This window comes from Sciurus vulgaris, assembly GCF_902686455.1.
Source record: "Sciurus vulgaris genome assembly, chromosome: 2".
In the NCBI taxonomy this organism is placed as follows: Eukaryota; Metazoa; Chordata; class Mammalia; order Rodentia; family Sciuridae; genus Sciurus; species Sciurus vulgaris.
In genome coordinates, this window is record NC_136462.1 from 106,625,101 (window position 1) to 106,652,346 (window position 27,246).

A 27,246-nucleotide genomic window follows, 5' to 3' on the forward strand; every position below is an offset into this window, starting at 1 on the left:
TGTGGAGTAGAGTGGCCCAGTGAGACTCCCCTGCTGGATCTGAGAGCCCAGTCAACCGGGAGCATTGCAGAGGAGGGCTGCACAGCGAGAGGCTTCCACGCAGAGTGAGGGTCCGAGGCCCAGTGGTAGCTCCGGTCCCCAGGGAACATAGCAGAGGAGGGCTGCTCAGAGTGGGAATCCCTCACAGGGCCAGGCTCCCAGCCCAGGCAGTAGGTCAGGACTCCTGGGAACATTGCAGAGGACAGCTTCCCAGTGCAGGTGGTAGTTCTGGACCGAAGGGAACTTCTCAGAGGAGAGATGCCCAGTGAAACTTCCACACTGAATGAGTCTTCCCCTCTGGGCGAGGCTTTCCCACCAGGGCAGTAGAACCAGAGACACAGGTCCAGATCAGACGTGCCCCAGTCTGCAGTCTAGTCCCACTTTGGCGGACCATCAGTCAACAAGTGGAGGTGCCTTTGCCCACTGACAGGGAATATACCCCACCTGAAGGCCACCACCCCTAGAGGGGCAACTTTCTAGTGGAGCACTGCATTATCAAGTTCCTCCAAGACTTCAGGCTACTGAAGGCTAAGAGGTGAGTTATTGCAAATTTACAGAGACAATATTAGTCAATAAAGGAAATCTGCAATATTCCAGAGTTTCACTACTAGAGGGGTAGATACCTGAGCAATATGAGAAAACAAGGGAAGAAAATGTCCCAAACAAACATAGACGGTATACCAATAAAATCCAAAGACAGCATGGCAGAAGAAATGTCAGAAAGGGAGTTCAGAATGTACATAATTAAAACAATCAGGGAAGCAAACGAGGAGATGAAAGAGCAAATGTAGGCATTGAATGATGAGATGAAAGAGCAAATGCAGGCATTGAATGATCGCACCAATCGACAGTTAAAAGAGCAAATACAGGAAGCAAAAGATCATTTCAATAAAGAGTTAGAGATATTGAAAAAAACCAAACAGAAATCCTTGAAATGAAGGAAACAATAAACCAAATTAAGAACTCCATAGAAAGCATAACCAATAGGATAGAACACCTGGAAGACAGAACCTCAGACATTGAAGACAAAATATTTAATCTTGAAAACAAAGTTGACAAAACAGAGAATATGGTAAGAAATCATGAACAGAATCTACAAGAATTATGGGATATCATGAAAAGGCCAAATTTAAGAATTATTGGGATTGAGGAAGACTTAGAGAAACAAACCAAAGGAATGAACGATCTATTCAATGAAATAATATCAGAAAATTTCCAAAATCTGAAGAATTAAATGGAAAATCAAGTACAAGAGGCTTATAGGACTCCAAACACACAAAATTACAACAGACCCACACCAAGGCACATTATAATGAAAATACCTAACATACAAAACAAAGACAGAATTTTAAAGGCTGTGAGAGAAAAGAATCAAATTACATTCAGGGGGAAACCAATATGGATATCAGCAGATTTTTCAATCCAGACCCGAAAAGCTAGAAGGACCTGGAACAACATTTTTCAAGCACTGAAAGAAAACGGATGCCAACCAAGAATCTTATACCCAGCAAAACTTACCTTCAGATTTGACGATGAAATAAATTCCTTCCATGATAAACAAAAGCTAAAAGAATTTATAAAAAGAAAGCTGGAATTACAGAACATTCTCAGCAAAATATTCCACGAGGAAGAGATGAAAAACAACGATGTAAATCAGCAAAGGGAGGAACTACCCTAAAGGAATAGCCAAATAAAGGAGAAACCAAGTTGTGTCAAAAAAAAAAAAAAGAGTCAAATGATTGGGAATAGAAATCATATCTCAATAATAACCCTGAATGTTAATGGCCTGAACTCATCAATCAAAAGACATAGACTGGCAGATTGGATTAAAAAGAAAGATCCAACAATTTGCTGCCTGCAAGAGACTCATCTCATAGAAAGAGATTCCCACAGACTAAATGTGAAAGGATGGGAAAAAAACATACCATGCACATGGACACAGCAAAAAAGCCAGAGTGTCCATCCTCATATTAGATAATGTGGACTTCAAGCCAAAGTTAGTCAGAAGAGATAAAGAAGGTCATTTCATACTGCTTAAGGGAAGCATAATCAGCAAGACATAACAATCACAAACATCTATGCCCCAAACAGTGGCTCATCCATGTACGTCAAACAAATCCTTCTGAATTCCAGAAATCAAGTAGACTACAACACAATAATACTAGGTGATTTTAACACACTTCTCTCACCACTGGACAGATCCTCCAAACAAAAATTGAACAAAGAAAACATAGATCTCAATAACGCAATCAATAATTTAGACTTAATGGACATTTATAGAATATACCATCCAACAAAGAGCAGATACACTTTCTTCTCAGCAGCACATGGATCCTTCCCTAAAATAGACCATATTCTATGCCACAAAGCTAATGTTATCTACTACAAGAAGATAGAGATACTACCTTGTACTCTATCAGATCATAATGGAGTGAAATTAGAAATAAATGACAGAGAAAAAACCAGAAACTACTCCAACACCTGGAGATTAAATAATACACTATTGTATGATGAATGGATACCAGAAGACATCAGGAAGGAAATTTAAAAATTCTTAGAGGTAAATGAGAACAAAGAAACATCATATCAAAATCTCTGGGACACTATGAAAGCAGTACTTAGAGGAAGATTTATTTCATGGACTGCATTCAATAAATGAAGAAAAAATCAACAAATAAACAACCTAACACTACAGCTCAAAGTCCTAGAAAAAGAAGAACAGAGCAACACCAAAAGTAGTAGAAGATAGGAAATAGTTAAAATCAGAGCTGATATCAATGAAATTGAAACAAAAAAAAAACAATCAAAAAAATTGACAAACCCTTAGCCACACTAACAAAGAAAAGAGAAAACCCAAATTACTAAAATTGAGAATGAACAAGGAAATATCACAACAGACATAATTAGAAGCTATTTTGAAAATCTATACTACAACAAAATAGAAAATCTTGAAGACATCAACAGGTTTCTAGAGACACATGAATTACCTAAACTGAACCAGGAGGACATACACAACTTAAATAGACCAATTTCAAGTAATGAAATAGAAGAAGTCATCAAAAGCCTACCAACAAAGAAAAGTCCGGGACCAGATGGGTTCTCAGCCGAGTTCTACAAAACCTTTAAAGAAGAGCTCATTCCAATATTCCTCAAAGTATTCCATAAAATAGAAGAGGAGGGAACCCTCCCAAACTCATTCTATGAAGCCAATATCACCCTGATACCTAAACCAGACAGAGACACATCGAGGAAAGAAAATTTCAGACCAATATCTTAATGAACATTGATGCAAAAATTCTCAACAAAATCTTAGCAATCGCATACAAAAATATATTAAAAAGATAGTGCACCACGATCAAGTGGGTTTTATCCCAGGGATGCAAGGTTGGTTCAACATTTGGAAATTAATAAATGTAATTCACCATATCAACAGACTTAAAATCAAGAATCACATGATTATTTTGATAGATGCAGAAAAAGCATTTGATAAAATACAGCATCCCTTCATGCCCAAAACACTGGAAAAAATAGGGATAGTGGGAACATTCCTTAACATTGTAAAGGCCATCTACGCTAAGCCCATGGCCAATATCATTCTAAATGGTGAAAAACTGAAAGCATTCCCCCTAAAAACTGGAACAAGGCAGGGATGCCCCCTTTCACCACTTCTATTCAACACTGTCCTTGAAACTCTAGCCAGAGCAATTAGACAGACCAAGAAAATTAAAGGGATATGAATAGGAAAAGAACAACTCAAACTATCCCTATTTGCTGATGACATGATTATATATTTAGAGGAACCTGGAAATTCCAGCAGAAAACTTTAGAACTCATAAGAGAATTCAGTAAAGTAGCAGGATACAAGATCAATGCTCATAAATCCAATGCATTTTTATACATAAGTGATGAATGTTCAGAAAGAGAAATTAGAAAAAAATACCCCATTCACAATAGCTTCGAAAAAAATAAAATACTTGGGAATCAATCTCACAAAAGAGGTGAAAGACCTCTACAACGAGAACTACAGAACACTAAAGAAAGAAATTAAAGAAAACCTTAGAAGATGGAAAGATCTCCTATGTTCTTGGATAGACAGAACTAATATTGTCAAAATGACCATACTACCAAAAGTGCTATACAGATTAAATGGAATTCCAATTAAAATCCCAACGACATACCTTACAGAAATAGAGCAAGCAATTGTGAAATTCATCTGCAAGAATAAGAAACCCAGAATAGCTAAAGCAATCCTTAACAGGAAGAGTGAAGCAGGGAGTATTGCAATACCAGACCTTCAACTCTACTACAAAGCAATAGTAACAAAAACGGCATGGTATTGGCACCAAAATAGACAGGTAGATCAATGGTACAGAATAGAGGACATATACACAAACCCAAATAAATACAATTTTCTCATACTAGACAAAGGTGCCAAAAATATGCAATGGAGAAAAGATAGCCTCTTCAACAAATGGTGCTGGGAAAACGGGAATCCATATGCAACAGAATGAAACTAAACCCCTATCTCTCACCCTGCACAAAAATCAACTTACAATGGATCAAGGACCTTGGAATCAGACCAGAGACCCTGCATCTTATAGAAGAAAAAGTAGGTCCAAATCTTCAACTTGTTAGCTTAGGATCAGACTTCCTTAACAGGACTCCATAGCACAAGAAATAAAAGCAAGAATCAATAACTGGGATAGATTCAAACTAAATAGCTTTCTCTCAGCAAAGGAAACTATCAGCAATGTGAAGAGAGAGCCTACAGAGAGGGAGAAAATCTTTGCCACTCATACTTCAGATAGAGCACTAATTTCCAGAATATATAAAGAACTCAAAAAACTCTACACCAAGAATACAAATAACCCAATCAACAAATGGGCTAAAGATATGAACAGACACTTCACAGAAGAAGATCTACAAGCAACAACAGATATATGAAAAAATGTTCAACATCTTTAGTAATAAGAGAAATGCAAATCAAAACTACACTAAGATTCCATCTCACCCCAATTAGAATGGTGATTATCAAGAATACTAGCAACAATAGGTGTTGGAGAGGATGTGGAGAAAAAGGTACACTTATACATTGCTTGTGGGGCTGCAAATTAGTGCAGCCACTCTGGAAAGTAGTGTGGAGATTCCTTAGAAAACTTGGAATGGAACCACCATTTGACCCAGCTATCCCAACTCCTTGGCCTATACCCAAAGGACTTAAAATCGGCATACTACAGGGATACAGCCACATCAATGTTCATAGCTGCTCAATTCACAATAGCCAGACTGTGGAACCAACCTAGATGCCCTTCAATTGATGAATGGATAAAGAAACTGTGATATATATATATATATATATATATATATATATATATATATATATATAATGGAATATTACTCAGCTATAAAGAATAATAAAATTATGGCATTTGCAGGCAAATGGATGAAATTGGAGAATATCATGCCAAGCGAGATAAGCCAATCTCAAAAAACCAAAGGGTGAATGATCTCGCTGATAAACGGATGATGACACATAATGGGGGGTGGAGTGGGGCAAGAATGAAGGAAGGAGGGACTGTATAGAAGGATAAGAGGGGTGAGGGGGTGGGGAGGAGAAAAAAATAACAGAATGAATCAAAAACTATTACCCTAGGTAAATGTATGATTACACAAATGGTATGCCTCTACTTCATGTACAGAGAAACAAGATGTATCCCATTTGTTTACAATAAAAATGAATAAAAAATAAATAAATAATAAAAAAGAAAACTAATATGTCTCTTTGTAAGTTGATTATCTCAGGTATTTTGTTATAGCAACAGAAAGTTAACACATAAGATCAATCCTAAACTTGGCAAAAGCAAAAGAATTAGCCCTATGCCAATCATCCTTGAACATAGATGTTTAAGAAGATACTTAAAATCTGGTAAAAACAGCTCACAAGCTTAATGTCCTCCATTTGATAAGCAGTTTTTTACATGAAAAATAATTGGCATTTGAGTGTCCACCATACAGAAGGTATTTTACATACATTCTCATTTAATTCACATCACAGTCCCCTCAGATGGCTAAGAATATTATTCTTATTTTACAGATGAGTTACCCAGAACTTAACTTCTACTAGATAACACAGCCAATGAACCATCATTTAATTCCTTATAGATTCTGTATGCTTATGATGCAGCCTAGCATTGCACTCCACAACAGAAAATGTCCTTTGCATAGTAACTCCCTTGGACCCCAGGTGAGAGCCGCCATACTTAGGTACTTTAAGATGCCATCCTTTTGTGGAATGAAGCCAGGTAACCAACTAAGAGTGCAAGTTGTGAGTAGCAGGCACAAGGTGTGCCCTCCCTGCTGCAGCTGAGACATGTGGAGCACTTGGCTTTACCTTGCAGCTTCATCTTTGTTTTACTGTATAACAACTTCGACAATCCTTATATTAAAAAAGCAAGTCTCAAGACCTTAATATGGAACAGCTGAGACCTACACATTAAGTACTTGGCTTGCATATTCATTCTGTACATTCCCTCAGGAACTAACAAGTATCTGGGAAGTCAAACAAGCACTTTATACTCCCATCTACACGTGAAACTCTTTGCACTTGGGACTCTGCAATATGAGTGTGCTTGTGTGTTTCAGTGGTTTTTCATTGTAAAAGCCAGGCATACTCATGGAACATATTGGGGAGAAAGTATCTGAAGTTCTCCTTCCCTTTCCCCACTCCTAAGGTAATTGCTGTTTCTGTGGGGTACTTCTATAGACTTTTTGCAAAGCACTTATTTTACCTTTTTATTATGGAAATATTAAAATACACATTGGAGAACAGAATAATAAAACTCAACACACCCATCACCCAACTTAACAATCAACATTGGCAATGCATTGTAACATAGTTGACATGGTAATATGTTTAGTGATCTTAAAAATTATTATAAAAATCCAGTTTGTTAAAAATTCAAGCTGTGTAGAAGGGCATTAAAAAAAAGAAAGAAAATGTGCTTCCTTCTCAAGACCTTTAATTCCAGTACTCAGAAATAACATAACACCTTTAATGTGTCAATGTAGACACTTTCTATGAATATGTATTTTCACAAATGAAAAAAACAAGAAGCTATACCGTACCTATGCATCAATACTTGTTTTTTTCTACTCACTGAATGTTGAACTTCTTGAAAATTCAATACCAGGAGGAGGCTTGCATTCTTCTCCAGCAATCGGGTGTTCTACTGAAAACCATCCTTAATTCAGGAATGTGGAGAGGATGACAGCTAGTTGGCTTGGAAGGTATGCAGTTTCTGTCTCTAAAGTCTGAAAGTTTTACAAAGTAGGTGTGTGCACTGAGGTGTGTGCAAAATAATCTATTGGAATGTGGAAAGAGACATTATAATTTCTGCTAAATTTTATCTCGTCTCTTATTTTTTTGCATATTTTAACACACACATAGTCCTAGTCTAATAACGCATTAGAATAATTCAGAAATAAACATTTTCAAACTAGGAGAGTGTACTCAAGATTTTTAAGTATGGGCTGCAAGATAAGAAAATTGGAGACCACTGCCCCAAGCAATTTTAGCAAGCACACAGAAAGCAGAGATCTTGTAGGGTAAGGGAGTAGGCTAAGGCCCATCCTTAGAATCTCTGTGAACCATGTGCAGGCAACACATATCGTAACAGACATGAAACTCCAAGCCCACTGAGAATTCTTTAGGTCAAGAGAACCCATTCATGACTGGGGACACTACAAAGTAACAGCCATCAAAGCAGAACTACCCAGTGTGTTCTGCAAAACCCAGACTCTTTAGGGGGAAAAGCAGTTGAAGAGTTGGGGGTATTGCATGCTATAGTCAGTGTGAGGCTCACAGAACTCAGTGTGAGTTGATAAAAAATTCAAGTAGTGGGGAAGGGTGTAAAGGAAAAAATAAGTTCTTTCCTCTCTCCAAACCATTAATCCCAGGGCTCAGAAGTAACTGCTTTCAATATATCAATCTAGACATTTTCTATGATGTATGAAGTATGTAGTAGAGGCTCTCAGAAGTACCTCATTAAAATAAATAAATAAATAAATAAATGAAAATAAGTGAAATACCTGGGCAGTGACGAATGTCTGTAGTCCCAATTATTGCAGAGTCTGAGCCAGGGCATTGCTTGAGCCCAGGAGTTCAAGACTGGGTAACATTTCCAGATCCCATCTCAGAACAAAACAAAACAAAACAACAACAAAAAACAATAAAAATACACCAAAAAACAGTTCATATTTAACTCAACATCTCCATTTGACTCTAGGGACCACAACCTAACTTTTCTTTTCTGAATATTTGTTTTAAAAGCCTAGGTGGAGGGTGGGAATTCCATACACGATTTAGCTAAAGAAAACATTGATCCACAAACAAAAAGAAGCTAGGGCCTAACCATACAATTTTTAATTTGAGTTTTCAGAATCTATGTCCTGTCTTTTTCTATCACGAGTTAACATTTGTACTTAAATGCTCCAAAGCTCAACTGTGCTTTTTCCATTTATGCAAACCATGCTGGGTATGTTTTATATTCTATAAAATTGGTGCACATTAGATTTCAAAGAATTTTTTTCTTCAGGGGTTTGGGAAGGAAGGGGACACAGAATCAGAGATATCAGAAATATGGCTGTCAGTAATACATTCTCATCTCTTTCATTCTGTGAGATCAGTTTCATTGCCTATTTACAAAGTTTATTTTCTTTATTGAAACACAAATGTTTATTGTACATCTACTATAGCCAGTTCAAGGAAATGGAAATTAATAAAGTAGTCCTACATTAGAAACAAGTGGGAAGGGACAAGCCAGGCAGAGGGAACCTCATACTGAGGCCTAAAAGTATGACCAAACAAGAAACAATTAAGGAACAGCCCTACAAATACATTATTTCTAAAAGTTTGTGACAGTAGGGTTAGCCTAGTTACAGTAAACTTTTACTGAAACTCCAAAACTCAGCTCCAGTGTATTTCCTCTGGGTCATGATCTTGGCTCTTCCCTCTACATGCCATGCTCAGAATGCTTCTCCTCTGGGTTCAGCCGCCCTGAGTTTCAATGGTTTCTAACACAGATTCCTCTATATTCCAACTGTTGGTTTCTTACCTTCCATTAGTCTGTGAGCTTCCTTAGAGCATGGACTGAAGTCCCAGGAGCACTGTGAGGACACATTACAGTAGGTTGTTAAATGACTGAGAATTGAAGTAGAGACTGAGTATCAACGATTCTCTTAAAACCTTGGCCTAAAATGAGGAAGCATTACATGGCAATGTGGTATGTGTCAGGATAGAAGTTTGTTTAGAATTTCACCATGCAGCGAATCAGCAGGACACCACCTCAGTCAGCCTGGTAGACTACATGTCCTGATTCCAAGTTAACAGCAGTCATGATACAGAAGTCAGGTCTGAAAACCTAAGGGCCTTTCACAACCTGCGTTGTTGGGCCAACACCCTCAGAAGAAATACCAACTTTGAATCTGCCAAAGTGCATGCCAGTTCTTCAACAAATGAATACAATGCTAGGGGGAAAAATTATAAGAAAGTCATTTAAAAAATAAAGGGATCTGAATGGCTAGGCTTACATATAATACAACCAAGAGCCAAACATAGTTCCTTCACCCAAAGAAAAATTAGCCACTGGTGCTCAATACATAACCAATTCAGTATTATTTAAAACCCCACCTATCCTCTCTTCATTCTTCAGACTTGGGTTCAAGCATCACTTTCACAGAGCATTCATTCCCCGACCCTTCTTACCAGGTCCTCCCTCCTCCCTGGGTCCTCCCTTGTTTTATCAGCTCTTGAATCACTGAAGACCATGTTATCATGTTTAGAATTGTATATTTATTCACAAGATTATTTGATTAATGCTTATTTTATCCACAGAACTTAAGCTTCACTGGGGCCGAGCAGTTAAGTTCACTGCTTTATTTTTGTATTCTAGCAGAGGATTTGGCACAACCAAGTGCTTAAGAAATACCTGTCCTTTGGGTATAAACCAAGGAGTGGGATAACTGGGTCAAAAGGTGGGTCCATTCCAAGTTTTCTGAGGAATCTCCATACTGTTTTCCAGATATTGGATGATGATACATAATGGGGGTAGGGAGGTTGGGGGTAAGAGAAGAATGGGGGAACTTTAGATTACATAGAGGGAAATGAGAGAGGGAGGGAGCGGGGGGTATGAAAGATGGTGGAATGAGACAGACATTACCCTATGTACATATATGATTACACAAATGGTATGAATCTACAGCGTGTATAACCACAGAAACAAAAAGTTGTACCCCATTTGTGTACAATGAATCAAAGTGCAGAATAAATGCCAAGATAAATTAAAAAAAAAAATACCTGTCCAATGAATGACAAGTAACTGGCCACACTCACTGGCATATGCATTAAATTTCAAATATGTTCTCACATGATTTCAGATGCGAAGGGAAAAATGGTTAACAGACCAGTTCACTTAATCAAAGATGCTGCCTACAGGTATTTATGAAAAATTAAAATTAACCACAATCACAAAACTAAATAATGACAAGTTAATCACAATATATTGAAACCTTAATTGACAAAAACTGAAACTGTATTTAGAAATTCAAGGGTTAACTCACAAGCACAAAAGGCAGAGGTAAAAAGGATTCTAAAACATTGAAAGACAAAATTATTACTAACTAGCCTTCATTTTTCCCAAAATGACTTCTAAAACTCATGTGTTAGTAGAATTTACACTTTATTTTTTCAGGGCTGCGGATAGAACTCAGGGCCTCGTGTAAACTAGGCAAGTACTCTGCCGCTAAGCTAAGTCCCCTGGGATAGGGATAAAGCTCAGCTGGTAGAGTGTTTGCCTGGTATACACAAAGCCCTGGGTTCAATCCCAAGTTCCATCAAAAGAAAAAAAAGTTGATAAATCCCCAACTCCTGGTAGCATTTTTATATAAGACAATCTACACTATCTTATTCAAAAGTTCTTTACATTGACTAAAAAAAAAAAAAAAAAAAAAAAAAAAAAAAAAAAAAGGCAATTCCAAAGTGTCTTTTTTAAAGATACAGTTCTACCTCCACAGATCTTTATTATTTAAACAAGAAAGGGTAGAAGAATCAAATTTACTGAACTATTCAATATTTATTCCAATGTGGGGCACACAAGTTTAATGTGAATGAACCTGACTGTACTCCCTCACATGTTTAGTAGAAATTCCTTAAATAGTTAGCAAATTCCACAAAAAACTAAGGGAGCACGGAGGAACCTAATGGTCCTCTTACTAAGATTGCTGAATGACTGATAGCTTCAAAAGTTCACCCTAGCAGTCAAAATCAATTGATCACTCATTGTAACTGGAGCAGAATATAATTATGTTAGCCTGACTGGTTCGACTTCACTAAACAAAATCCTTATAAAATCATTATGAATGTTATTATCATGAATTACGGCTACAATATACAATAATGAAAAAGGCTATGAATTCAATTCACAATTAAAACATTTTTATGGAAAATTTCAAATATAAATACAGGTAGAGAAAATAGTTTGATGAATTCCTAAATACCCATTGCTCAGCTTCAACAACTATCAAGTCACAGCCAATCTTGTTATCTTCACAGGTTAACCAACTGCAATACTTGTTAAGTTTTCTACTTCAATTATTTTAAAAACAAATCTTAAATATCATTTCACTTTTAAATATTTCAACTTGCATCTCTAAAAGATATGGGCTTTCTAAAAATATAACCATTAAATTAGTCATAAAAACACCTATGTTCATATTTCCCCAATGGTCTCTTATTTTTAAAGTTTGTGCAAATCAGGATCCAAATAAGTCCATAAATTTTCTTGGTATATGTATCTTTGAAATCTCTTTTAATTCATCTTTTTCTTTTTTACTTGCATTTTTTGCTGAAGAAACAGGGTTATTTGTTCTCTATTTTCCAGTGTCTGGGTTTTGCTGACATAGCCCCTCTTGTCCCCTGTATTCCTATTAAAGTGGTCTGGAAGCTTGATCAGGATCAGATTTGACTTTTGGCCAACTACTTCGTAAATGTTGTGTGACATATAACTTCCATTAGACGTTGAGTCTGATAGCTCTTTGTGAGGTTAGGAGTCACTGGGTGATTTTTTTGTCTAGGTTATCCATCACTGGGGATAAAATGGTGATAACCTATCATTTTTCATTAACTTGTTAGCTGGATATGTCTTTAAAAGCATATTCCAAAGGTTAAAGTTTGCAAAACATATTCAATGTATTTTACTTTCTTGCAGATGTTATCCTTGCTGATGCTAAAATTAACTTCAAGGCCCCCCCTGAATCCTTTTGGCAGACCTCTGGTATGACAAGTTTTCTAGGCCCTTATACCAATCTTTACACCATGAATTAGTCACTCATCCTAGGGAGTCCAATTCCTTTCAAGAAAATGTTATTTTGAGACCACAACTGGATACTAAATTTAACATTCATTTGAATTATGTACAAAGCTAACAAAATCAATTAAGCATAAATCTTCCACTATTGTTTCTAGTAACTGTGTGTTGTGTGGGGCTCTAATTTTTTTTACTTTTTTAAAAATTATATGCTAACAGAGAAAGACAATATAATATTTTTTTCTTCTCAATGACCTTTAAAAAACCTGTAACCCCCAAATTCCATTTTTAGGAATTTATTTTATTAGGTTTAGGATTTCCACATAGGATTATTTAAAATAATGAACACTTCGGAATGTAAATATCCAAACAATGCAGACGTGATGTTAAAAATGTACAGTACATCCATAGAATGAAATGTTTACAGTCATTAAGATAATAGATACAATATCAATGTATTATTAAATAAGAAAGGTGAGTTACAAAAGTGTATTAGGCTTTTAGTAATGAACATTTAAAAATATCTCAATGGCTATGTCCCCATATGGACAAGATCATTCTCTGTGTTTCCAGCTGGTTTAGGAATTGGCTTCCTTGGGTCAGTCTGCAAAGTCAGACAGGACTCCTCCACTTGCTTCCCAGCTTCCAAAATTTTGTTCTCGTTATCTTCTCAATTCACCTTGTCCTTGTAGGATTATTCTTGTTGTCATTGTAGCAGGGACTTCAGGAAAGAGCAGAAGCTGATAAATATTGTGCTTAACCCTCTATTTTTAACTAGCATCCTGTTGCTTTTTGTAGGAGAGAACAAATACTCTGAAAAGCTTATCAATTATAAAGTACATGAATTTCTAAAGAAAATAGTACACATATCTACAAACAATATATAAGCAATGTAGAACACGAGGACTCAATTTGCATCCTAATAATAGAAAGAGTTGGATTCAGAAACAGTAACTGAAAAACTTAACTATTAATGGGTAAAGTCAATCAAATCTGTTTTGTTTTTGATTTGGTACCTGGAATTGAACCCAAGGGGCACTTAGTCACTGAGCCACATTCCCAGTCCTTTATTTTTGAGACAAGGTCTTCTTGCTAAATTGCTAGGGTTGGCTTTGAACTTTCAAACCTCCTGTCTCAGCCTCTTGAGTCACTGGGATTACAGGAGTGTGCCACTATGCCTGCTTTGTTTTGTTCTTTTGAAGACAGGATCTCACTATGTTGCCTAGACTGGTCTTAAACTCCTGGTCTCAAGTGATCCTCCTGCTTCACTCTCTGGAGCAGCTGGGACTACAGGTGCATGCTACCATGCTGGGCTTAGAAGTTTTTTAATCAAGAAAAAAAAAAACCAAAAAACAAAAAAAACTGAAACCAAAGCTGTGCTCTGTGGGACAAACTGATGATCCTTTTAGTTTCTTAGAAGTCAAAAATAGTTTTGGAAATGAAAACTTCTTACAACTTTAGTGACTTCTCTGAAGATGAACCATACCTGGCAGCTGTTTTAAAACTACAGCTAGGGCTGGGGTATAGCTCAGTTGGTAGAGTGCTTGCCTCACATGCACAAGACCCTGGGTTCAATCCCCAGCACTGCCAAAAAACAAAACAAAAACCATAAAACTACAGCTAGCTTGCCCTTTGGTTATGGGAACCCCTGAGCCTTTAAATGTGGATAGTTGTATCTTCCTTGTACCCATGAACCTGATACCTCTTATTAGAAATAATGAGAAATTAAAGGCTTTTCAAGCACAAGCACCCACAATTTCACAGCTGCCAATCCTATCTTTTGAGAAATAATAATCACTAAGTCCTAAAGTATACAGACTACCCGAAGAGAGACTGAACTTTAATTGTTCAGTTTGAATAAATCGTTATTTTTCACCAGTCTGAATATGACAAAAATGAAGTATCCCAATCATAAAATGTTAAAGACTAATTCCTTTCATTTAGTAGGAAAAGTTCCCTGGGAGAAGCTTTTTGATAGTTCTCAAAAAAACAAGACTGAAAAAGAAAAAAAAGGAAGAAAGAAAAGGAATTATAAGACTAGAAAAGGCGCTGCGTGGACTAATCTGCCAATTTTTTTTTTTTTTAATTGAGACTAGCTACAAATGAATAATGTTTGTTAAATAGTTAAAAGGCACTACTTGTACAGTAGAGCTACTTTGCTAATTTGGGACCATCAAAATTAATGTTATTTATGAAACTATCAGCATTTATTATTTCAGATCATTGCAAATTTGCTATTTTTACTTGTTTATATTCTGTCTGGAATTTTATGTATGCATTTATTTTGGGGCAGTTTCCTAAATTCCAGTACCAATTTACAAACAGAATCAACAATAAAATTATTACAGTTTTTGGACATAGTATTCTTTGTTGTGTCAGACAATATCATGCAATTTTGAGAAGGACTAATTTAAGGAAAAGACAGCTTTATATGATCAGTATTGTTTTTCAAAGTATCCTCAACATTTTATGCTCTAGATACTTCATTTCTGTAATAGTCACAGACCTACTTTTGGTGGGGGTGGTGCTGGAGATTGAACCCAGGGTACTCTACTACTGAGCTACATCTATAGTCATTTTTATTTTTATTTTGAGACAGGGTCTTGTTAAGTTGTGAGGTTGAGAGGCCTCTAACTTGTGATAATCCTATCTCAGCCTTTTCTCACTGGGATCACAGATGGGCACCACCACATCCAGCTAAAATTCCTTTTCTAGAAAATGTGAAAACATCAATTCTCTATTTGTGATGAATCTGACAATAGGAAAATGTTGGCAAAAAATTTTAAAATACTTATCATTAAACTATACTTTTGAAATAAATGAATTACTTAGCATTCAGAACTCTGAAAAATACATCTAAATAAAACCACAAAACTCAGCTCTTCTTCCAAGATAAGCACTGAATATTGATTAGAAACAGTGAAAAGTAGTTGAGATTAGGTGTCTTTAAAATGTTCATTATGTGTAAATACAAAGATATCCAATTGGAAATTTTCTATGTGGACTAAAAACTGGGTATAAAGTTAACTTCTGCTTATGTGGAAGGGAATGAACTTCTTCCTGCTTAACCATTCCTTTCATTTAGTAAGGAAAAGTTGCCTGTGAGATATTTTTGATAGTTCTCAGAATTCAAAGAGTATAGAACCTTCAAGTTGATTTCATCAAGTCTATTTATTAATGCATTTCAAGTTTCAAAAAACCTTACATCTTTGCACAATACTTTATTTTTTGCAATTTTTAGTAAAAATTTCCAAAGTGAACAAAAAAGATACTGTATAAAACACAGTGGACATTAAACTGACAGTAGTATTAGATCTCATTTTCTCGATCTTTTCATTTTTACCACATCTTGATTTGCAGTGGAAAGAGTTCAGTGCACGTATCTCTTTTCAGAAAACATTTTAACTTAAGACTCAAAATAAAATATGGCAGTGTGTACCTGCCAAAACCCTACCACAGGATAACATTACAAGCAAAAAATTTACATGTTCCAAAGTCTACCACACTCAAGAAGTTACTAAGAACTCTTGCAGAATAAAAGTCACCATTTTAGAAATGCAAACCCACTTCCAACCTTTGCACAGTTCAAAAACAAAGGCATTTAAATGATTTAAAAGCAATTTCATACATATCTACCTACTTGTTTGCTTAGAATTATTTATAGTCTATCTGGGGTTTCATGTACAAAATTTGTCTCTAAATCATGTACAAAAAGCTGTATTTTGAAAAAAGTCACCACATACTGTACAAGTTTACAAGGAAGAGATCCCATTATTTTCTCTAGCATTTTTGGCCTTGCTGGCTTGCGTCACATTATGAGAATGATTGTGTAAACCTTATACTCTTAAGAAAAAAGGAAGGAAAAAAAAAAAAAAAAAAAAGCCCAAACACAGAAATCTGTTCAACTTCCCTAAATTTGCCTCTATGTGAAGCCAGGAAAATCATAGATGTTTACTTCTAATTTAAGTGATGTAGTTGGAAAATAGAAGCAATAAATATGTCACAAGCTTAAATTTTTTGTAAAGCCCCCTTCCATTTTCTGCATAGCAATAAGCCTATTAATACATTAAATGTTTTTGCTTTCTCTTTCTTTAAAAATGCCAATTATTTACATCTGCTTAAAAAATAAATTTGGAATGGGACATTGTGCTGTTTCACCTTCACTGTTGTTAAAATATTTTAGGGAAAAAAAAAAATGTCAGAAGGCCTATCTACAATTTTAACTACTAGTTGAGCAAATCACTCATTTTTAGTGGTTACCTATGATCAGTGATGATATGCTGAAAAAACTATTCAAATATTTCAATAAAGACAGCTTTTCTTTTCCATATCAGACAAAAACATAATTAGCATACTTGAGATATACGGAAAACACAAAAAAGTAGGCTACAAATAAAAAGAATCATTTCATGGACATAATTCCTACCAAAGTATGAATCAAATTTCACCTACCAATTAAAAAATGGAATTGAATTAGAAAGTTTAAAATATGTAAGCAGAAATCAGACACTTACACAAAGAATCAACCTCTGAAGTAGAATGCTGCTTATGTCCAGTTTGCACAACACTTAAGTGTGTTCCTCAGCACAGTCACTCATGCTCATAGCAGCCATTTGATAAAGAAAAAAATGAAGCTAAGAACCAACTCTATCATAATAAAAGAGTAAATGGATTCTTGTTTCAAAACTGCCTGTGTAAAGCATTACAGAATCCTGGACCACTGAATACCACCATTCTGTTATCCTGAGTATGTCAATTAAACAGTAATTTTTCATTAAGAGCGGAAAAATTTTATAATACAAAGAAACATCCATATTGCAATTTCTGTTTACAATTGCACACAGAATACAGTGTACGTAAGAAATACATGTCTGCATATAACAAGGTATGTACATTGGCAAGTGATGTCTCCAATGTTGAGGTGGTCGAGCCTCCAAGCCTTGACTGGCAGTTGAAAAAAATATATATATACGTCAATTTGTGAAGTTTATTGAGAGCCAAGTTGGACTGCAAGTGAAGAAAATGCAGCAACGAAGAACAGGGAACACCGGGCACATTATAATTTTCTAAGACTTTGTGCCATTAGGTTAAAAATATCTGTCCATAAGAAAATTGGGTTTCTTTTCCACCCCACCCCCCCAAATTGGTATTTTCAGGCTTTAAATTTTAAATAATTCCACCTGGTCTGAGGACATGATCTCTTGCCATTTTTTCTTCAACTATTATTTGTGAGGGTTTAGTCTGGAGATGATGACTTAATAGGTTTCTCTTTGGAGTGAAGTTTTCCCATTGTAGGCACTAGGAAGAACCAAGGCAAAAGCTGCAATTAACGTCTCATGTGTCCCATTTGGTAACTCTCCCGGGGCCTCTGACGCTGGGGTTGTTGAATGGGCTGTGGAGGTCTCCTTCTCTTTAAAGTGCCTGTGAATTAAAAACAAAAGCAAAATAGTTCACCCACTGAGCTTTCAAATCTTTAAAAGCAAAAGCTGCTATTTCAGTAAGAAAGGCCAGAGATAAGCACTATCCAACAGAAAGACGAGCCACATAAATAGTTTCACATTTTCTGGTAGTCACAGAAAAGAAACAAGATTTGAAAACAATTTTAAGATGTACTCAATATGAAAAATTATTAATAAAATATTTCATTTTTATACTATCTTCAAAGTTTAGTATGTATTTTACACTTAATAGCACATCTCAGTTGAGACAAGTCACTTTTCAAATGTTCAAGTCAAAATAGATTAATCTAGATTAATATCACAGATTCTGAAAAAAAAAATGCATGATTAAATTACCATGTGTCCGAGCACATGACTAAACTTCTCTGACACTTAGAAGTCTAGTCTGTACAAGAGGAATGACAACTAACCCAGACAGTGTGTTGTGAAGATTTTACAATTCCTGTAAAAGTACTTGGCACTACTTGTGAAAGTTCAATAAATGACAGTCAGTTTTTAAAGGTATTATTTCCTCAAAATGAAATCAATACACAAGTAAAGTATTTGTTTTACTTGAACAGGACCACAATTTATGGTAACTAAATTGCTAAAAAGTATCATGTGGCCTTCAGAAATTCCTTAAACCTAACATTGTGAAATTAAGAAAAGCAATAATATCAAAATCAAATTTCCAACTCAGGAGCAATAGTACATTCCCAAAATCCCAGTGACTTGGGAGGCTGAGGCAGAAGGATCATGAGTTCAAAACCAACCTCGGCAACTTAGTGAAGCCCTACACAACTTAGCGAGACCCTGTCTTGACATACAAAACAAAAAGGGCTAAGGATATGGTTTAGTGGTTAAGTGACACTGGGTTCGATCCCCAGTACCAAAAAAAAAAAAAAAAAAAAAAAAAATTAAACAGGAAAGAAAAAAAATGCCTAGTTTTGAACTAGTTTTGTAGGGCGACACACAGTAGAAGAGCTCTGACTCTCCCCTGCAATTGCTTTGGGCAATGTCTGCCCCCATACCTGTAATGAATAGATGTCCTGAAAGCAGCATAAAAGTCACAAATACTTTGGACAAGGGGAGGGATAAATAGACGAGGACTAAATCTGGAGCTGTGATTTCTTCTCCAAATGCCCACAGCAAACCTAAAGAGAATTCCTCCCTACAGTTGTGTCTTCCTGAGAGGAAAACAATGGAAATCAAGGAATTGTTTCCAGGAATGGAGACCACTTGACTGTGGTTCTTTGATGACTGAAGCCACTATCCTAAGACTCTCACTCAGACTGGCTTCTATTCCCCATAAACCTCACCCCTGGGAAAAAAGAATTTCATGCTAGAAAATACTTCTGTTATTAAAATAACAGGAACACAACTATTTAAAATAGAAAGACCAATAATTTAAAACTAGCCTAACTACTGTGACCAAAAAACCTGATAAGAACAATTCTAGAGGTGGAAAAAGTTATTTGGTGCTCACAGTTTCAGAGGTCTCGGTGTACTGACAGCGAACACCATTGCTCTGGGCCCAAGACAAGGCAGAATATCATGGCAGAAGGGTGTGGAGGAGGAAAGCAGCGACCCACCCCCTCCAGTCATCTCCTACCTGCCTACAGTCACTGTCCAGTTAATCTGATGGATCAATGCACTCATTAGGGTAAGGGTCTCATAACCCAATCATTTCACTCTCTTAAGTGTCTTACACTTGAGCTTTGGAGGAACACCTCATATCTAAACCATAACAACTACCACAATAAAAACAAGGGAAAATATCAGAATATGAAAGAAAACAACATCAATTCAAAATAAAAATTTCTAGTTTTTAAATATTTTTAGATACTCAAAATATATTAGCAATAAACTGGCAGTCATTAGCTAATTGGGTTCATAAAAAGCACACTTAAACATCAACTAAATCATTCATCCAGTAATTTCATTCTCAAAGAGAAAGTTCTACAAATAAAGACTCAATTCAATTCACCTGCTAAACAGCTGTGAGTTATATAAAATATACTTTGTTCAACTATACTTACCTGGTAGTGGTTTAGGAGGAGGCAACTTTGGATTACTACTTGGAGTATGAACACTACATATCTTGATAAATCCAGCCATTAACATAATCAAGGCAATTCCCATGAGTAATACTGCCCACCAATGAGCCTAGAAATAAACAGATTTTCCCACTGAAAAAACTCTCTATTTCAGAATATAAAACACAGAACAGATTACATTTTAACTTTTAAAGAACACTTGTTGGGATATGCACAATCTATTGTATTATGCATATACATATTGATTTATTAAGTATTTTAAAAAGTTTAAAGAAGAAAATAGAATTTCACCTCCTAAAGGAAGCCACTCTTATTTTCCTTTCATTCTCCTTTATACAACTATGTCATACAGAACAAACACATGCAAAATTGGGGTCATCTTGTACACAGTTTTTACAGCATTTTCTCATATAATTAAGTATATTCTGGTTTAAATTTTTCTTTGTGTTTTGACTTTTAGTCTTATAAATTGCATTTTGTTTGCTTTTATACTTTCATGGCTCAGAAGGTATATAAATTGCTTTAAACTAGTGGATATATTTTTAAAATATGCTTTAGCTTATATTGTTTTCTAATTATCAAAGTTAAGACTGGAATTCTATCTCTTTTAAAGCCCTTTTCCTCCATTTTAATTATTTATTTTGCAGTACTGAGGATTGAATTTAGGGCGTCACCCAAGCTAGATAAGCATTCTACCACTGACGTATACCTCCCGCCCCTCTTTATTTCCCTATGTCACCTGGAATTTGAGACCCAGACTACTCTCATGATACATATCTTAGTTTTATATATAGTTATCTTTTCTTCTTCCTTATACTTCATTCAATCATCCATTTAGGGGCCAACAATCTTAATATGAAAAATAGAAAGACATATACAATACAGCAAACAAGTAAAATTTACCTAATCTGAGGGGAATCAAAAACTTCACTAAAGGGCTGGGGATAGAGCTCAGTTGGTGTAGTGCTTGCCTTGAAAGTACAAGGCCCTGGGTTCAAACCCCAGCACCAGTAAAAAAAAGAAAAAAAATTTTTTTTACTTAAGCCATGTTAAACACAAATAAAATAAAACCTTCAAAAATTATTATTGGTATAATCTCATTTATAGAAAAATTATAAATAGCCAAACAATAAAAAATTTTATAAAAAAATTACTCCTACCTTCTTAAGAAATTCTATTTTATAATTCTAAACGTTCAAACTGTCTTAAGACAGCATATATAAATAAATATCATGTAAAACATTTATAACTTTAAAACTAAATCTTCACATTGGTTTATTATAGACTATTATAATATATATATAGTTGCTGCAAATATATATATTTGCTGCTAATTATTTCCAGCAAAACTCCTATTTAAAAAGATTTTCTACAATCTGAGGTCTTATAACAAACAGCCTACTACTACCTCTGCACCATTTATTTTAACCAACAATAATGATGTCATTAAAGTAATAGATACCCAAATTAAAATGCATGTTGTGGCAAAATATCCCCAGGCACATTTTTCTGTATTCATAAATAGTTTTATAAATTTTTCAATAATTTGTTTCAATTTGAAAATAATCTTAAATTTACAGAATAGTTCCAAGAAAAGTACAAGCTTTATAAAATCTGGAAACACCTGAGATTAAGTTGTACACACCATGCTATCTCCTGAACATATTAGCATGTCCTTCCTACAACACAAGGGTGTTTCCAAGGTAACTAGAACACAATCAACAAAATCAGAACATTAGTGCTAATTCATCATTAACAGTTAATCCTCAGATCCCATTTATGTTTTGTCATCTGGTTCAGAATCATAGGCTATATTCTGTTGCCATGTGTTTAGGATCCTTCAGTCTAGAAAGGTTTTGGGCTTTCTTTGACTTTTAAGACCTTGATACTTTTGAATATCACAGGGTAGTTATTCTGTATGGGAACATCCCTCAATTTGGATTTCTCTGTTGTTTATGATTAGATTCAGGCCATGCATCTTTGGTAAGAATATTACATAAGTGGATGCTGTTCTCACAGCATCCTATCAAGCAGCACAACTCTGATTTTATTATTGGTGATGTTAACTTGGTCACTTAAGATGCAATCTGTCAAACTTTGTCATAGAGATTCTTTTTTTTTTTTTCTCTTTTTTAACCAATAAGAATCTTGTAGGGCTATAACTTGGAACTATGTAAATGTTCTGTTCTTCACCATACTTTCCATTTATTCATTTATTTATTTCCTCAAGTTTTCCTATCTTATACAATGAGTTAAAATCTGTTATGACCATTAAGGTGTTTTTTTGGACATGTCTCCATCATTCTTAGAACACTTTCTTGCCAGATTTATCTTATTCTTTGACTACCATAATCATTTCTCTAAAGAGCCCTGATTTCTTTTAGTACTACTCACATGTAGAGAGACTCTACTCAACCTACTTGCAAGTCAACATCTCATTACAGCTGCCCCTCTGCAGGGAAGGCCTCTTGCCCGAGATCCCATACAGATGGTCTTCCCCATTTTACACCCTCTCAACTTGCTCAAGCTCCAACACCCTATTCTGTGGCTCTGCAGCTCCTCTCACCTGGCATGGATGCCTATTTTGTAGTGTGTGTGTAGGTGTGTGTGGGTGTGTGTGATCTTAAAAGCAACCTTAGAATGATTTACACTTTAAATGTGGTTTCTCCAAAGTCAGATATAATTCTCAGACTTGATCTCTGCACAGGCAAGTTCCATAGCCACTTTACTTCTCTTCATTTTCCTTTTGATTCTGCAATCCGTGAAAAATGTCTGTTTGTCCATCTTGTCACACATTATTGAAGGAACTGCAAACTCAAATGTCTAAAAGGCAGAAAAGGTGTAATGGCAATTCAACTTTTCTGCTGAAAGATCTGATTTTTCAAGAGAAGCTACAGAGCTGAATTTTTACATGAAATCTATTTTTAAATGGTGGCAAATCATCCAGATTTTCTAAAAACAATGTGTAGACTATACAAAACATGTTGTTGACAGGGCTGGATCTAGCTTGGAAACTACTTCTTGTATTCTGAGACTGATAGACTTTTCTAAAATTTTCTTTTGTTTCCTATAGAAAATAATTTTCAGAGCTCGGTTCTCCAAGTCTTTAGAATGATATTCCCTTTCCCTTATTATTTAAGTTTTCCATGAACTCCAAATGTTTTTTTGTTTTTAGTCACTCTCAAATAGTAAACCCTCAAAAGGTAGGGTATAGGACTGTCAAAATGGCACAGGACCATTTTGAGCAATGCAGGACATTTAGCATCACTGGCCCCAACAATCAAATGACAGTAGAGTTCCCCAGCTACTCTGATAACTACTGTACACTTCCAATATGTCTGGGGAGGCAATGTGATCTAATACTGGAGTGCTACTACTTTCAGGTTGATAGCAACTTGGTTATGTAGAGATGCTTCTATCCCTAATGTTCATCATTCTAACACAGGTCCTCCCACTCTTCACTGATCACAACCATCTTCCATATGGACATCAGTGCTATGACTATAGAAAATATGGAATTGACCATGTAACTCCTTTATGTAAAATTCTCCAAAAGCTTCCTACAAAAGATTTTCAAGATACACCACTGAGGAAAAAAAAAAAAAAGGAAAACTTGAGTACACAAGGTATATGATATGATTCTACTTACTTTTTTTAAGTATATATTCTTACAGATTGATTCTGAAGAACATACAAGAAACTCATCCTGGGAAAACTGGGAGTTCAAAGTAAAAAGAATGCCTACTTTTAAACATATTACTTGGTCAATTAAAAAAGAATAATCAAACTTATTGAAATTAAGAAAAAATCTTTTAATCTGGAAAATTCACACTTCTATGACTTTTGTCATGTGCTCTCTCCATAAAATCTCTCTATACTCTCTGATGCTATTGGTCTTTAAGAACTTAGCTCTGGCATCACCTTAAAAAGAGGGCTTCCCCAGAGAAGGGGCTGGAATCCAGTGGGAGAGCACTTGCCTAGTATGCTTGAGGTCCTGTGTTCTATCCCCAGCACCCTGTCCCCTCAGTCCAGGACTTCCCCAGTAGGATCTCCTATTTCCTGTGAAAACAGCATACAGAACTGAAAATCTGTTTCTAAGGACCTAACTTCGGATCAACAGATATTTATTAAAACATGATACTTAAAACACTTGAGAACTTCTAGTTTCATTAAGCAAATGTTCCTGGCCTTCCTTTAAATTTTTCTAGGTAACTACATATCTCTCGAAGTCCAAAGTTTGAGATTATTTTAGTGGCATTATCAAAAGTTTTTAAAAATTTAATAGTTTCTGGGGAAATGAAACATGGCAATGAGTAGAAAATAACAACAAAAATTAAATAAACAATGATGTATTTCAGAGAATAGTAACTATGGCCACCTTTGATAGTTTTTTTTTTTTTTTCCCTAAAGCTCCCTTTAAATGAAAAGTATCAGAGTGAGTTAAATTACGTTTTATCTTTCATACCATAAAGTAGTGGGGAGGAGTGCATCAACAAGACTACTAAATGTAAATATGTGTATTATCTCAAAAGAAAAGATCACAATTTGTTCATTTATTTGTGTGAAGAAAGAATTATTTTCATTTTCTCAATAAATAGTGGATAAGTGCTAACTGTGTGCCCAGCTCTCATCTGTCACAGATACAGGATTGTTAAGGTAAACTTAAAGAGAAGGTACTTAAAAGTTTAAAAAATGACCTGGAAGTTAACAAGTATGAGAAAATAAAAAACAGACAGATATTGTTCAATATAATTATTTCCATAAAGCTAATGACAAGTAAAAGATCAAAATTTACTGGTCTAATTTATCATGCACTAATTAGAATAGTATTTAATTTAATAATCTAAATAAACAAAAGGACATATAAAGTAATATAATAAACAGGTCATCAGTTAAAAAGAGGTATAGGGAGAGGAACAAAGCATTTCTTTTCTGCAGCTCAGTTCACAATAGCTAGATTTTGGAACCAACCTAGATGCCCTTCAACAGATGAATAGATAAAGAAACTGTGGTATATATACACAATGGAACATTATTCAGCCGTAAAGAAGAATAATATTATGGCATTTGCAAATAAATGGATGGAACTGGAGAATATCATGCTAAGTGAAACAAGCCAAGCCCAAAAAACCAAAGGCCGAATGTTTTCCCTGATAAGCGGAGGATGATATATAATGGGGGTGGGGGTGGGGAATGAGAGAAAATGGGGAAACTTCAGAATATGTAGAAGAAAATGAGATTGAGGGGGGGAATGAAAAATGGTGGAATGAGACAGACATCATTACCCTATGTACATGTACGATTACACGAATGGTATGAATCTACATTGTGTACAACCATAGAAATGAAATTATGTACCCCATTTGTGTACAATGAATCAAAATGCAGTCTGTAAAAAATTAAAAGCTAAATAAAAAAAAGAAAGATCTAATATTTAGTAAATTTATATGAGAAATTTTGAAAAGTAGGAATAAAATATTTTATTTAGGAACAAAAAAAAAAGAAGATATATAATCTGAACTTTCACCAAATGTTCTGCTATCCTTCAAACACTTAATTCTTAGATTCATAAAATTAAAGTACAGTATGAAAAGTTAATTCAAAAATGAAAAAAATGCTGATTCTTGCCAAACAAGTGATTAAAAATGAGTTCCTTATAATCTGAATACATAGAAAGAAAAACACACACAAAAATAGCAGGCAATAAAAGGGAAGGGGGCACACAATGATAAAATTGGGGCGGGGAGAAGTAAAAGATGGTTTTCTACAATGTCAAACCAAACACAAAAGATAAAGAAAATGAGAATACATCAACTGTGGAAGACTGAAAAAGATTACTAATGCCCTCAACTTCCACTTAAAGATAAGGAGAAAATGTACAGAGTCTCAACAGATTTATTGATGAATACTCTCAAAATTTCTCAAGACCTAGATGACTCCTTGATAATCTACAGGATGTTTATCATTATCTCCTAGTCAGTTTCACAGTAGGCACTCAGCAAATACACTACTGAATGCAGTTTTGAAAAATTTAAATGTAGTTATAAACAATAACTACTCAGGAAAAAAAAAAAGTATAAATTACATGCCATGCCACAAAGTAAAGAGCTGTTTAAGGTTCTTCCCTCTCTATGCTGCATGAGGAGAAAAGTTGTCATAGTGTACCACAGAAAGGAAATAAAAGGCCACCAGGCACCACTGGAAAAGCAAGTTAGTAAAACTAAACCCTCATCTCTTTCATAGCTTCTTACACTAAGCCATCCTAACAGCCTACATTATTAACTACAAAAACCCTGCCCTGACATGATAAAAGATCAAAGCATGAACTTAACCAGATCAGGCAAAAAGATTAATAAAGTTCCAGTTCTTTTTGAGTATGTGAAGAGTTCACTTGACCTGGTTAATACCCACAAAATTCATCAGCAGCCTCAGGTTACTCTTCATGCATTATGGGTCAAGCTATTTGAAAAAGTGGCATACGATATAAAATTAAAGCATGTGCTATTCCAATCTCATTTAAGGCAAACCTGTATAAAGCTAGAAGTGTTTATTGATCAGTTCCAGAACATAAGAAAAGGTTTTATTAAATCAATCAACTTCAAATATAAAAAAGGTTTTAAAATGCTTAAAAGATCATATCTATTAAATATTTTAAAAGTTGGAACACATGAGTTTTTAAAATTCTAATAATTCAATGAGTCAAAATTAGAGATAATGAAGAGAAGTAAAAAACTACTGGCTTGAGCCAGTTGCAATGGTGTGTGCCTGTAGTCCTAGCTGCTCAGAAGGCTGAAGCAGGATAATCTCTTGAGCTCAGGACTTCAAGACATCCCTGTGCAACACAGTAAGAGATCCCCATCTCAAAGGGTTGGGAGGTGGGGGTGGAGTTTAGATGATACGATAGAGTATCTAAAAAATTTAAAATATCTTGCATAACATATACTCAAATAGAAAGTAATTTTGAGATTCTCATGAACAGATTTCTTTTTCTATGTACACTGTCCTCTAAAGTAGACAAGTATACCAAATCTCAAATTATTAGATATAATCAGAAAAAAGAAAAATATAACTGGATCTCAGTTGAAAGTAGGGAAGAAAAGGCCAAGAAAATTAAGTTTCTTGAAGTCACAACATTGATAAATGCCAGAAAGATGATCTGAATCCTATGTAATTCCCAAGCCTGTGTTCTTTCCACTGTCCTATAGTACCAGGAGGAACTTCTGGCTTAACAGATATTTATGCAACAACCACAAGAATACGAAAATGAGTATTATTATGTTTTAAGGAGACTTAAAGCAATTGTTGAATTATTTGATTTGAAACTTAAGTCTCCTAAATTCAGTTTAAATT

At 35.1% G+C, this 27,246-nt stretch overlaps 1 protein-coding gene across 4 annotated transcripts in view; it reads right to left on the bottom strand.

Annotated features, from left to right (window-relative positions):
- Positions 1-13,738: 13,738 nt before the first annotated feature.
- Positions 13,739-27,246, bottom strand: part of ADAM10 (ADAM metallopeptidase domain 10) — a 141,294-nt gene continuing 127,786 nt past the window's right edge. For 3 of the 4 annotated variants that reach the window (XM_079125886.1, XM_079125885.1, XM_079125888.1), the window contains 2 exons: positions 19,879-20,005; positions 13,739-17,822 (listed from right to left, as the gene is read on the bottom strand). In XM_079125886.1, the coding sequence (XP_078982012.1) occupies positions 17,728-17,822; positions 19,879-20,005 (222 nt within the window). In that variant the 3' untranslated portion in view covers positions 13,739-17,727. Of the gene's footprint in view, positions 17,823-19,878; positions 20,006-21,303; positions 23,956-27,246 lie in introns of those variants that run through there. The other variant, XM_079125887.1, reaches the window with a different exon arrangement.